Below are 14361 nucleotides of genomic sequence, written 5' to 3'. Positions count from 1 at the left end.
ATATTCAATGACAGAAAGAAGGATAAGGTAAGAAATAGTTAACTAGTCCATGAAAAACTTACCCCATGATTCGAGAAAAGTAAATGTATATGCCGTTGTGTTTTCCAGAGTACACAATCTCTGGCCCAGCCATATAGCTCATACTTGCAGCTGGAATGGCTGGATTTCCTGAGGCACACACTGGAGTCGACATGACAGGAGGATGCACACCTTTGTACACACATAAGAAAAACAAATCTTAACATTTAAACATAAACACTCAGCATTCTCAACAACCCAAGTCTGTTGTATCTAGACACATAGGAATAAATATTTATAAAAATACTGAAATAAACAGATATTTAATTTGTTTTTTCTTGACAGAGAGACTTAGGCTTAAATGGGTGCTGCCAGGTAGGCTTTTTAAGGGCAATGCAGCCGAAAAGGAAGACAGCTTACACTCTCCTTTGGAAGCAAAAGTGAACTAACTATAGATTTCATGCTGGTAATTAAATTTTGGTACCCAAGTAAGGGGCTCTCCAGCTCCTACTAACAGTGTTCCTAAGTAAAAGCATTCACAGCCAAGGCCAACGCTTGCTTGGGTGTCACTTCTTCTTCAATCACTCGAGAGAGAGAGGAGACGAGAAAGAGAGAGGAAAAGAGAGAGATTTGTGTTCCACTAATTTATGCAACCATTGGTTGATTCTTGAATGTGCCCTCACTGGGCATCAAAGCTACAACCTTGGAGTATGGGGACAACAATCTAACCAAATGAGCTGCCTGGCGAAGGGCTGGATGTCACTTCTTTGAAATTACATTATGTTAAAAGAACAGGGCAATTTTTTTCACACCAAGCATTAAAGGTAAGACACAGTGTTAGCTCTTCAAGAAGAACAGTCGTAATCTAAAAGGAATCAAAGAGGTACCTTGAGATGGTGTTCCCAAAAAGGATGGATTTGGATATGGACCACCGCCAGGAAAAGGGGAACCTAAAAGGAAAGAATATAGAGATTATAAAATAACTTCCCAGATTCTGAATCTGTTAAAAATTAGACACAGAAGCTGTTTCTGAGCATAAGAGTGAGGAATGGACCACTTGTAAGGTATTCAAGAACTAGGGACTCAACCCTTTTCCCAGTAATTCTCTAACAGTCCCCACTTTGGAAAACACAGAGATGTAGTTTACTTACCGTTACATCATTCATCTCCTTCCTTCTGAATAAATAACAAATGAGTTCTGTAAGTACTGTTGGTTACATCTTAGTGTGTTCCCTAACACACGTCAAGAACTCAGTAGCAATATATCATCACTTTTGAGAGTCAGGTATATTTATAATCATTCACCAGTACAGTACCAGTAAATACAAGAGAATGAAAAGCTTTGTCCATTAAAATATGCCATGAGGTTTCTAAAATTCACAAGATTAGAAATAGTTAATTCAGTATTTCATACTCACTAGCATAGACAGGCGACCCCAAGATGGGACCAACATTACTTGGCGTAGGGAGAGTGGCTGGAAACCTCATCTGAGCCTCACCACCATACCTACAGATAGGAACAACACAGACTGAGTTTATTCAGTGAGACCACCCACCATAAAGGCTGGAATTGTTCTAAGTCCTGCTTAGCTTTCAAAATAAAGCTTTAAACACTAGAGACTTTAATATATTGTGTTTAGTGAAATACTGAGTGGGGCAAAAGCAAGTTTACAATTGTGAGCACATGAAACAGACAGAACAATGGGTAACAATGCAGAGACTGTGCTAATTGTCCGCTTCTATTAGCATTATAATCTTTCCAGAGTTTACCTTTTTGCAAATGAATTTTAGTAACTCAGCAGTTTGGCAAGCACTTAAACTGTCACATTCACCAATGCAACCATTTAGAAAAGTGGCCAAGAACAAAAGAAAACTGACACACACCTGAAGAAAGCCCGCGTGGCCCAGGCAGATACTTCTCTATCACATGCAGCCGTGGAACAAGCAAGGATAAGGCAAGTTGCACAAGCCTGGTCTTCCTGTAAAAAATAGTATCTTCCTTTATATTAATCAAACATTCAAAAAGAACTGTCTAATGCTGTATCCAGTGTTTAAATCTGTGCCTAGCATATAGCAGGTCGCAATAAATATTTGCTGACTAAATGAAATCAGTTGACATGAAAAAAGAGCAGTAAACACTATTGGTTTTAAGCTTATAGTGAATTACTACGGCACCCAAATATCAGGACATATATAGTGGTTAATGTAAAGAAAGGGGGATTGGTAAAATTACCTGTTAATTACAGTACTTTTGGTCCTAACACATATAATTTGCCTATCTTTTCCATTGTTTCATTGTTTAAATTATCATCACATTAAAAAAAAGTCCAAATAATTACCTGATGCAATTTAAAGAACCTTTCAATTTCTTCTCCATCTCCACCCACATTACTCACAAGTAGATGCCTCAGTTGATCTACTGGTCTAAGTTTATGAAACATAAGACTCCCCTAAGAAGTTAAAAAAAACAAAACATGAATAATAAATTTACCAAGTTTGGTAACAACTCACCCTGTTATCTTATTTAATAAGATCAATGAAATAACAACAATAAAATAGCTTCAAGAATACAAAGTAAACTGGTCAAAAAGAGCATCTACATTTCAACTCCCCACCTATACTAGACTACATATCCAAAGAAATTAGTAAGAAAACACTGCTGTCAGACACACATCATATTAGTGCAGCACGTGCTATTACCACGCATAAGATAAAGGTTTATAAAATGTATGTCTAAGAGAGCCAGCACATTTTCACTTACTTTTTTTTTGGCAGGGGTCAGTGTTTTGTTATTAAATTTAGACAGTTCTGATATAGGGTCAAGTAAATACTAGGTTTTATGGTAAAAGCTGCCCTGCTAACCAGAAGATTAAAGTTAGATTATCCATTAATCATGTTGGCACAAGCATGTTCATTTAGAATAAAAATGAAGCTGGATCTTTATTCATACCTTACACCAAGATAAATTCCAAACAGGTCAAAGATTTAAAGGACAATATTAAACTATTAGAGTACTAAGAGAAACTATGGACGAATTACTTCATGAATCTCAGAGTGAGAAGTTTTTTTTATCACATAAACCCTAAAATAACTTGAAAATTTCAACTACTCACAAATTTATCCATATGGGAAAAATCTCAATAGACAAAATCAAATGACAAACTATGGAAAATATGAAACTAAAAATCACAAAAAGTTAATTCCTTTGATACACAAAGAGCTTCTATAAATTAAGAAAGACAATTCAACAGAAAAGTAGGTTACAAAATAGAAATAGTTCACAGAAAACTAAGCACTTAAAATGACAATCAATCTCACTCTTAAGAAGATGGCATATTGTACATATAGAAGATGTAAGGAAACAGACACTTAACATTATGCATGTATACAGGGAAGTCTGGCAGCATCTATCCAAATTACACAAGCACATACTCTTTAGCCCAGCAGATGCAATTCTACAAGCAAAATGATATATACAGCAAAAGATGGGACATTAACTGGAGCCTAGTTCAATGCGATCCATCCACATAGAGGAACACCTTTCAAACATACAACAGAGTAAGAAAGAGCTCTACCACTTAGTTTTGATATACAGAAAGCAAAGTATAATACAGTGTGTGTAATACGCTACCATTTGTTTAGAAATCTATCTGTACTGTTTGTAGATCTGTCTCTGGAAAGATGCAGATACTGGTAACAAGGGGACCTGAACTGGAAGGGATTTTACTTTCTATACCCCTTGTTATACCATTTGAATTTTGTCTATGCAGCACTATTCAGAAAATGTTAAGAAAAAATTTTAAATAACTTAAGTGAGAACAATAAGAAATAAACTTGGCTTATTTTATTTAATTTATGCTGCTGAATAATGGTGACAGAAAGCTACAAAAGAAAAACCATAACACTATAAACAGCAAGCTCTCATTGTTGAATTTTTGACTTACAAACTATTTCTTTCTTAATATTTTAAGAGAAAATATTCCTAAGCACTTAAGTAAATGACTACCAAGCAACTACTGCAGAATACAGGAACATTAAATATTGCTTCTGTGCTTTCTGTCTTCACCTTAACAGACCATGTACATACCTGTGCTGAGAGGAGAACAAATTTCTTTGGAGGCAACATGTGCTGCTGCACAACCACCGGTGAGTCAGTTATTGGAATATGATCCTTATTTAAGGGTGTAATTATTTTATCTACTTTCAATTCATCTATTGCAGAAAGAGCCCAGGAATGACCATCAACACGGGTAGTCATCTATGTAAAAGAAATAATCTTTTTATACTAATATTACTGAAGTTAATATTAAGGAAAACCTTTAAAAAGGAAATGTTATACAGACAATCTGTAATTAAGTGTAGAATTTCATAAATTAATACATTAACAAATATTCTCAAAAGTCTATATTTAATTTTCTACTGTCTAATTCTTTCATTCAGGCATCTTCTATGATAACAAATAATCTGTCCATACCAAAGGATAAAGGCAAAATTTTCCTAAGGTAAACTGTAAATAGTATTTACTAGAGTTACAGTTCTTTCTATAACCAAACACTAAGTATCTTCCACATTTTTCCAGGACAGGCTGATCTATACTGGTAGGTTCAGTGCTTATATTTTGTTGACATGTAGGTTTCTGCTCTCCTCTGAAGTTATATTTGCTTTCTAAGCTAAGATGCTCCTTTAAAAAAGTATTTTAATCTCCTAAAATTCTTTTATTATAAAAATTTCAAGTATACAAAAATGTTAAAAGTATAATAAATGTCCATATGCTCAATACCTAGATTCAACAAGTGATAGAATTTTGCCATATTTGCTTTCTCTCTTTCGATAATTTTTTCTTTCACTGAACCATTTGAAATTTATAGATATATGTCACTGCTAAATACTTTTGCATGTATCTCCTAAAAATAAGGATGTTTTCTTATATAACCATGATACTATTATAACATTTAAGAACATCAACAATTCTCAATACATCAGTTTGAAGCTTTGTTCATGTTTGTCCCCTGCCATTATAAATAAAGGCACATGCTGTTGTCCTTTACTGAGTAGAAAAAAAAATTTAACAGTTCTCTAATATAATATCCAGCCAATATTGAATTTCCCCATTGTCCCAATGTCTTTTAGAGGTGTTTTGGGGAGACTAGAATTTGGCTAAAGTTCATGGACTATATTTATATTTGGTGGTTTTAAAAAAAAAGTAGTCCATACTTGTTTGAGATGAACTCAAGTATTATACAAACAAAATATGATGTATAGTATCTGTTCTAAAGAAAAAAATAGTTGGCCCTAGCCGAGTAGCTCAGTTGGTTAGAGCATTGTCCCAATACTCCAAGGTTGTGAGTTCAATCCCCTATCAGGGCACATACAAGAATCAACCAATGAATGCATAAATAAGTGGGACAACAAATCAATGTCCCTCTGCCTTCCCCTCTCTCTAAAATCAGTAAATTAAAAATTTTGAAGTTAAAAAAAATAGTTAACATCTACTGAGTGCTTCCTCTGCACCAGACAGTGTTCTGAGTGCTACATACATGAATTCACTTAATCCCACAATAACCCCATAGAGGTAGGTACTACTATAACTATTACATTCAAGGAAACAGAGGGCCAGAGTCATGTTAAGACTTTGAGCCACAGCTTCGAGGAAATGGAGCCAGAATTCAAACTTTCAACCCCTAACACTCTACTACCATCAGGACAGAGTTTGTATCTTACTAAGTTCTGAATCCTCAGTCTATCACTGTATGAGACATACATAGTAGGTGCTCATTAAAATTCAGAGAATAAAGGAATTTGAGAAAGGTGTTCCTTGCCTCTATACCAGCCTCATGCCCCTACCCCAGCAACTTGGTCCATGTCAGAAACTTGGAAGAGCCGTTTCAAACCATGCACCCATCCCTGGGGGTTGGGTTCTTCTCCCTCCCATCTATACACTTTTTCCCACTCGCCCTAACCAGAAGCGCTTAACGTGGAGAAAAACCAGGAAGCAGCCAGTGACAGCTGGAAGCAAATGCCTTTAAAGAAATGGGTCCAAAGATAGAGTATCAGACATTCACACCCGAGTGGGAGTTGGTTTATGTGGTTTGATCAGCACCTTCTCCAGGCAGGCATCATGGACTGTGCTAGGGCATCTAGGGGGATAGATGGGGGTGGGATAGGAGACACCAAGGGAAGGGAGCAGATGGCCTCCCTGGCCATACCCCCTCAGGTCCTCATGGGCTGGGATGGCAGGCCAGATGTGGAACTAGGCTAGGATAGCTGGGGTTGCACTTCTCACCCAGAACTTCTACATTGACTCCATAGAGTATGTGGTGGTATTTGCTTTTAAAACAATTATTTGGTGTGTGTGTGTACATTTGGTTATGTGGGGAAGAGAGAGGAAACAAGATGAGGAAAAGGTTGGTAATTCGCTGATGTGGGGCTCAAGCTACCATTTTCTCTATTCTTGTCTATGTTTGAAAATATCTCTTAATTAAAAATTTTTTAAAATTTAGGCAGAACGATAAATTAAAAAGATCGCCCGGCCGGGCGTGGCTCAGCCGTTGAGCGTCGACCTGGGTTCGATTCCCGGTCAGGGCACATGCCCGGGTTGCGGGCTCTACCAATGACTCTCTCATCATTGATGCTTCTATCTCTCTCTCTCCCTCTCCTTTCCTTTCTCTGAAATCAATAAAGATATATTTTTTAAAAATAAAATAAATAAATAAATTAATTAAAAAGATCATTAGATCTAAGTTATAAAGATCATTATATATATAAAGATCATTCTAAGTTATAACTATAATGGATGGCCTCATAATAACTAAAAATACAATACATTTAAATGGGACAAAGCTAATTTCAGAAAACATGTATGCACTTTCAGGCACACTATCCAAAACATTCTACAAGGGTTTTAATGTTTACTTTAATGATATTTTTAGTGAGTACCATGACCTCTAACCTCACAGGAAAAACAAAGAATTAACAGGATACACCTTTTTTCAATATGATTTCTAATCATATGAGATTTTTAGAAGCAAAGAGTAATAAATCCGAAGATAAAGTCTTCTAATTTTATTCCTCACTTAAAATTACATAAAAAGTTCTTTACAATTTTCAGGATAACTTACCTGGGTTTCCATCATTGGTTTTTGGAAAGGAAATGTATCATGGTTGACACACCACAAAATGTCATTATCTTCATTTTCTGAGGCTGCCATCAGTAGAATGCCTAAAAGTTTAACATACAAAATCTTATGATGCCAAATACTATGCATCCCAAATAACCTTAATATTAATTATTAACATTAATATATATACAGCATTAATCGTTATAAGTAAATAAGGTACAGAAATAAACAAAAATAAATCCCCTAAGAGGACATACAATTATTGGTAGGGTAGGATCATTAAATGTTCCAGATCTTACACTGTATTTCTTTCAAGTAAACACTTATTTTTTTCAAATTTCTAAAGTTAGAATATATTTTCCCATCAATGGATTTATCAGTTTAATTACTAACTTTAAAAAACATGTTTAATACATAAAAAATGCTGTGACTTACAATCAATTGTATCTAATATTCAATGAAATAGACTTCATATACTAGTTAATTCAAACATATCATAAATAATAATGATGAAGTTCCCAGTTGAACAGCAGAGATAAATATACTATAAAAGCATTATCTCAACACTAGCTGATATTACAGTTTGATTTTGAAATACATTCTCCTGTGCTCACTTCTAGCTCCTCCCACTAATTTTCTCCCTTTATAGTGACTTGAGTCCATTCACTGGATGGTTGTAGGTGATGGGATCATAATTAATTGATAAAATGTATAACCAGCCTGTGAAAAACTGAGAGTAATTTATATCAAGGTGGTAGAATAAGGTTTCTTAAAATTTAGCATATACAAGTTTGGAAAACTTCAATTTGACTGCGTCATGCACATAATTAAAACTATAATATTTTTTCCTCAATACACTTCTAGCTTTAAAACTTAATTCTAGCCCGGCCGGGCGTGGCTCAGCGGTTAAGCGTCAACCTAGGATCCAGGCGATCAGGGTTCGATTCCCGGTCAGGGCACATGCCCGGGTTGCGGGCTGCAGCCTATCAATGACTCTCTCATCACTGGTGTTTCTAGCTCTCTCTCTCCCTCTTCTTTCCTCTCTCTGAAATCAATAAAGATATATTTAAAAAAAAGAAAACCTTAATTCTATTCATAAGAGCATCAAAAATAATAAAATACTTACGAATGCATTTAAGATGAGCAGGATTTATACACAGTACAATGTACACATATCATTCTAAGAAATTAAAAGTCTAGCAAAAAGATATCCCATGTTCATGGGTTAAAGACTTAATACTGTTAAAATGGCAATATCCCCCAAGTTGATCTACATTTTTGACTACCAAAATCCCACCTATGCTTTAGAAAAACCTGGCAAACTGGATACAGCTGGCACAAATGAAAATATGTACACACAAAAACCTGTGCATGAATATTCATAGCAGCCAAAAAGGAGAAGCAACCCAAATGCCAATCAAATGATGAATGGACCAATAAAATGTGGTACAAACAATGAAATATTATTCAGCAATGAAAAGAAATGAACACAGGGGGTGGAGGGAATGAGCAAAAAAGAAAAAGAAGAGAGAAAGAACTCATGGACACAGATAATAGCATGGTGATTGTAGGGAGGGGCAGGTGGAAGAGAGTATAGGGGGATAAATGGTGATGGAAAAAATTAAATTAAAAAAATGAAATGAACATGCTACGTTACGTGGCAACCTTGATAGCATTATGCTAAGTGAAAGAAGCCAGTCATATTTTGTCTGATTCCATTTATATGAAATGTCCAAAAGAGGCAAATCCACAGACTAAGAACATAGATTAGTGATTTCTGAAGGCTCAGAAAAGGGAAATGAGGGATGGGATGGGGTGGGAAGGGGGAGAATAGGGAGTAATTGCTAATGGTACAGGGTTTCTTTCTGGGTTATAAAAATGTTCTGGATCAGTGGTGATGGTTGCACAACTGGGAATAAACTAAAAACCACTGGGTTGTACAGTTTATTTTTTATTTTATTATTATTTTTTAAAATACATCTTTATTGATTTCAGAGAGAGGAAAGGAGAGGGAGAGAGAGAGATAGAAACATCAATGACTAGAGAGTCATTGATCGGCTGCAGCCCACAACCTGGGTATGTGCCCTGACCAGGAACTGAACCCTGATCGCCTGCATCCTAGGTTGACGCTTAACCGCTGAGCCACGCCCAGCCGGGCCTGGGTTGTACATTTTAAAAGGCTAAGTTTTCTAGTATATAAATTGTATCTTAATAAAGCTATTATTTTAAAATGCTGAGGAAAGTACATATATTATAAATTTAAAAATTTATTTGTAAAGGAAAGTTTTATTTGGATGTTAAATAAAATGTTGGAAAAAACATTAGAATAAGCAAAGAAAAGGTTTTAGAATGGTTAGAAAATCAAAACATTTTACAAATGCTTTCTCATCATTGGAAAAAGCATGCAGATTTTTCAAGTTTTGAAATTTAACTAGAATTTAATTTTTCTGTCATCAAGATTTCAAGTTGTTCCAGAAAGAACTCTCCATATCCACAGACACAGCAGGCATGGTACTGGAAAAGTCTTTTGAGTTTTCCTAACTGTCCTGGAGAAAGAGAGTTCAGATTCTGTTGCAGTGGACATAACACTGACTGTGACCATTGAGTTTATATACAAGACTAACAACATGTTAAAAAGTACTTATATATTTAAAATACTATAGTTTTTCTATATTTACCAATTGAAAATACTTAAAACATAATATTAATATTAAAAAGTTCCTAGATAAGAAACCCAAACATTCTAAATTTTATTGGAAAACCTCTTTATTTTCAAATGCTTCAAATGCACTCTAATTTCAATAATTTTAAGAATCCAATCTTCGGTATGACAGTGTTTCAGAACTTACCTTTACTGTAGAGAGCTTTATGTACTTTTGAAGGCTTTTCCACTGTTGAAGAAGCTGAGAATCCAGGAGGTAAGCGGACGTGAACCAGTGTCAATGTATTAGGTCGGGCTAACGGCTGTCTGAATGGACAGGTGCTAAAATATAACCTTACACCTGATGATGGGGTAAAATTATAAATCAGTAACAGAAAACAAAAGACCTGAGGTACATGTGTTGTTATTAACGCAATTCCAGAAAAAACCAGAAAACTCTGATAAAGCTACACATCACTTTCCTGACTGGTCTTAAATTACCAGGGTACTACCAGTAGAAGTGGATTTCTATGACAATATTACCTGAAATTAAGAGGTGAATCAACAAATTTCAGTAGAAAGAGCCTACAACTCTAAGCCATGGGAGTCTCTATTCCAATTCAGGCTCTGTCACTGAACGTTAGACACTTCAGATTTTATGTCTGGTTTTACATCTATAAAATGAGCAGACAGAACCAAGGAATCTTCCAATTTTTTAAGGATTTTTCCTTAATTTTATAGATTATTAATATGGCTTTATAATTGATACAGAAGTAAAAATTCCTCTCATATTTCTAATCATAAATTTCCAACTCTGAGGATTAAGTTACAAAAACAATAGCAAACATATAAATAAAACAACATACCGGCATGTGTGACAGCCAACAACTGACAGTCGAGTGACTCTGAGTTTTCGATTACCGCTATTTGAACAATTGGTTTAAAAACAGAACGATCTATGGTCCTAAAAGGAAGGAAAAAATTGTATGTAGTATTTTAAATATGTGTCCAGGAACATTTTCCACCAGCAATTTTACATGTCAAAATCTGCTAAAGTAGTTTACAACTAACTTCTCAGGAAAGTAACACAATAGCAGCAAGAACTGGCAAAAACCCTTCAATGTTCGTTGTTTACATTAGTTAATACTGTTAAGAGTAACCTTTTTTCAAAGACATAAAGCAAGGCTAAATCCATTGGGTAAATGGCTAATGAGAAACAAGATGTTCTCAGAGCGTCAAATTAGCACTGTAAAGGTTACCACTAATTAGAAGGGGGAAAAATGAACCTTTATAACGAAGAGATCTGGTGAACACCATCTTAACCAACTGTTCGATAGTGGTAAAATGGTATTATGCCTCCTGATGTAATGTTTTAAGAAATTCACATTACCTGTGTCATACTAGCTAAAAAACACTACCTTGAATCTAATAAGGAAAAAAAAGACAAATTTAGAAAATTCCTGCCCCTCCCTCTCTGATGTCAACATTTTGAAAAAAAAAAGTAAACTAAATTCTGTTCTAAATTGAAAAGACGAATAATTAACACAATTCATGAGCTCTGACTGAATCTGGAAAAAAGTGGAAAGAAAAAGAGGTATAAGGAATTTGGGGGACTATTAAGTAATTTTAATATGAACTATATAATTACGAGATAATATTACAAAATTATTAATTTTTTAGGTGTGGAATTGACATTGTGCTTATGTAAGAATCTTAGGAGATGGAAGATGAGGACTTAAAGATAAAAGTCATGATATCTGTAAGCCACTTTACTTTTCAAATGGCTCATAGAGAGAGTGAGCAAAAGAGGCAAATGTTAATAGGTGAATTTAGAGGGATGGAGGAAGGTGGGTGGGTGGAGGGGGAGAGAGTAACCAAAGAATTTAAATGCATATATGCACAACCCAAGGACACGGACAATGGTGGGGAGAGGGACTGGGGACGGGGAAGGGACGGGGTGGAAAGGGTCATTGGGGAGAAAAAGGGACATCTGTAATATTTTAAACAAAAATAAAATTTAAAAAAAAACACAAAAAACTCAACTTCCAGGAATTACAAACGTGTAACTCAATGGCATTAAACTCAATCATTAAACAGTAAAAAAAAAAAAAAAAGAGGATACCCGTTTTTACCATGCTGTTCGTTTAAGTTTCCTGTGGATTTGAAAAACTGCCAAAAAAAACTTGGGGGAAGAGGAAACCCTTTGTTTCAGATTATCTGCCTTGGGAATTTTTTGTCACTGACAAAGAAAACGTTGATTTTTACGAGGTTATCTGCATGTAGCAATAACCAGGCACACAGGTAACAGAAGCTGAAAATCTGAGCCTTTGCTATGTGAAGACTTTCGTAGCTGAGCTAAACCAGCTGTGATATAAGTGCAGTGTACTGGGTCAGAAGCCTTGGCTTCCAGCTTGGGTTCCAGCATTTATCAAGGAGCCAGACTTCAGGCAAATCACAACATCCTTGTAGTTTATTTCCTCAAGAGTGCAATGAGGGGAGCATTTGAGATCTCGCTCCCCAGCATGTTGTCAGGTTTGGCTCAAATAAACTCCTAGAAAAATGTTAAGAAAAGAATATAATGTGGACAATACAACTGCAAAGGCCTCCATTTCCAAACTGCACTTGTGTCAATTATCAGATCAACTAAACTTACACTACATAGGCCTATAAAAAAGGGGTAGCAGTTGTAAGGGGGAACTTTCAGACATGCAGTTTTCTAGATATAACACTTAAAATGCCTGTACAGGCCACCTAGTTTCACAGGAAAATACATGTCAAGCTGTATTTTACACATTAAAACCAGTCTATCTTGTTTTAAAACATCCAACATAAGAATAAAAGAGTCTCTAGCAGCTCTATTTCAAACATAACTTCAATGTTCCGCATCTTTAGAGATGCTACGAGAAGGAAAAAATTTTAGTATACTATACATGAATAGCATAATGTGCCTGCAAATGAAATGTCTGACAATAAATGACGTATCACCTCGCAATGTTTCCAGCAGCAGAGACGATAGAATTCTGTGACACTGAGGCAACTCTGCTCATTCCTTGTCCATCACTGCCCAAATCATAAACCTGTAAATAAAAAAATACACTCACTGAAACATGACTATAGCCTGCATACATTCTATGAAATAAGCTTTTTCTCTTTATTGTTGACACTATTGTAGACATCCCCGTTTTACCCTCCCCCTTCCCTCTGTCCATCACCACACTGTTGTCTGTGTCCATGGGTTATGCATATATGTTCTTGGCTAATCCCTTCGCCTTCTTTCATCTAGTACCCTTTTCTCCTCTGACAGCTGTCGGACTGCTCCACGTATCCATGCCCATGCCTCTGTTTCTATTTTGTTCATAAGTTTATTTATTTATTTATTCATACAACTTTATTACATAGACTTTTTCCCTTTTAGGGATCCTTTACTTTTGGTATTTCATACAGGTATGGAAACATTCACAGATTTAAAATTTCATTAAAAAAGGCCCTAAGAAGTGGTTTGGATATTATTTTTTAAAAGCACACAGTTCATAGGAAAAGTCTAAAAGTGGCTAAATCTTCTTCCTTAAAAACAGGGATGTTAAGCTCTGGTGGGGTAGCTCAGTTGGTTAGGGTGTCATCCCGATACGCCAAGGTTGTGGGTTCGAGTCCCAGTCAGGGCACATACAAGATTCAACCAACGAATGCATAAATAAGTGGAACAACAAATCCGTGTTTCTCTCAAATCGATAAGCAAAACAAAAACAAACAAAAAAGGAAGGCTATTCCCACCTTAAATGGTAATGTATATTAGTACTTACCTGTATTACTCCTTTCTCAGATCGTGTATATAAAATGTTTCTAGAATTATCAATTTCAATTTGAACAATAGGATCTGAAAGACACAAAAAACAAAAAGCCCAAAGATTAACAAATCAAATACAGTAGCCACTTAAATTAAAATTGCTAAATTAGAACTTCGCATTCAGGGGCTTTCTTCTTGCCTTGTAAAAGCAGACTTCAAATACTGTGAAGGCTAAGAGCATGACAGTGTTATTCTATCCTCTAAATAAATTTTAAACCAAACCAAAAACAAGTTCTAGAATATTTCTTCATTCAACAAACATTTAATGAATGTTTGCTATATGCTAAAAACACATGAAATAATTATACTCAGTCCATTCCTTCAAGAAACTGCCAGTTTAGTTTAAAGATTCATTGTGTGAAAGAAATTCATTTTAGTCACAACTTTTTAATTTACCTTATTTTACTGAAGCATTTTAAAATTATTTCACCTGTCTCTTTCATTTTATTTTTATTTAAAAAAATATTTATATTTTTATTGATTTTTAGAGGAAGGTGGGGGGGAGATCGGCTGCCTCCTGAATGATCTGCCCTGACTGGGAATTGAACCAGCAACCCTTTAGTGCATGAGATGACGCCCAACCAACTGAGCCACACTGGCCAGGGCCTCTCTCATTTTATTAAAAACTCATATATATTCATTTTGTGCTGGGAACTTGTTCTAGACCAGGCAACACATGTATTAGATGTCTGGCTGTCTAGTTCTCACCCACGCATGCACACTTTTTGCTTTTAACAGCT

The 14361-nt window shown here is 35.4% G+C and overlaps 1 protein-coding gene across 1 annotated transcript in view; it reads right to left on the bottom strand.

The window, feature by feature from the left end:
* Positions 1–14361, bottom strand: part of NUP155 (nucleoporin 155) — a 50939-nt gene that overhangs the window by 24176 nt on the left and 12402 nt on the right. Inside the window, exons 8-18 of the mRNA XM_016223972.2 lie at positions 13578–13651; positions 12763–12854; positions 10644–10741; positions 9986–10138; positions 7137–7237; positions 4106–4276; positions 2358–2468; positions 1903–1997; positions 1437–1525; positions 906–968; positions 63–210 (exon numbers count right to left, since the gene is read on the bottom strand). Coding sequence (XP_016079458.1) covers positions 63–210; positions 906–968; positions 1437–1525; positions 1903–1997; positions 2358–2468; positions 4106–4276; positions 7137–7237; positions 9986–10138; positions 10644–10741; positions 12763–12854; positions 13578–13651 — 1195 coding nt within the window. The remainder of the gene's footprint in view (positions 1–62; positions 211–905; positions 969–1436; positions 1526–1902; positions 1998–2357; positions 2469–4105; positions 4277–7136; positions 7238–9985; positions 10139–10643; positions 10742–12762; positions 12855–13577; positions 13652–14361) is intronic.

This window comes from Miniopterus natalensis, chromosome 3, assembly GCF_054644295.1.
Source record: "Miniopterus natalensis isolate mMinNat1 chromosome 3, mMinNat1.hap1, whole genome shotgun sequence".
Lineage (NCBI taxonomy): Eukaryota > Metazoa > Chordata > Mammalia > Chiroptera > Miniopteridae > Miniopterus > Miniopterus natalensis.
This window is presented reverse-complemented; position numbering and strand designations above follow the sequence as displayed.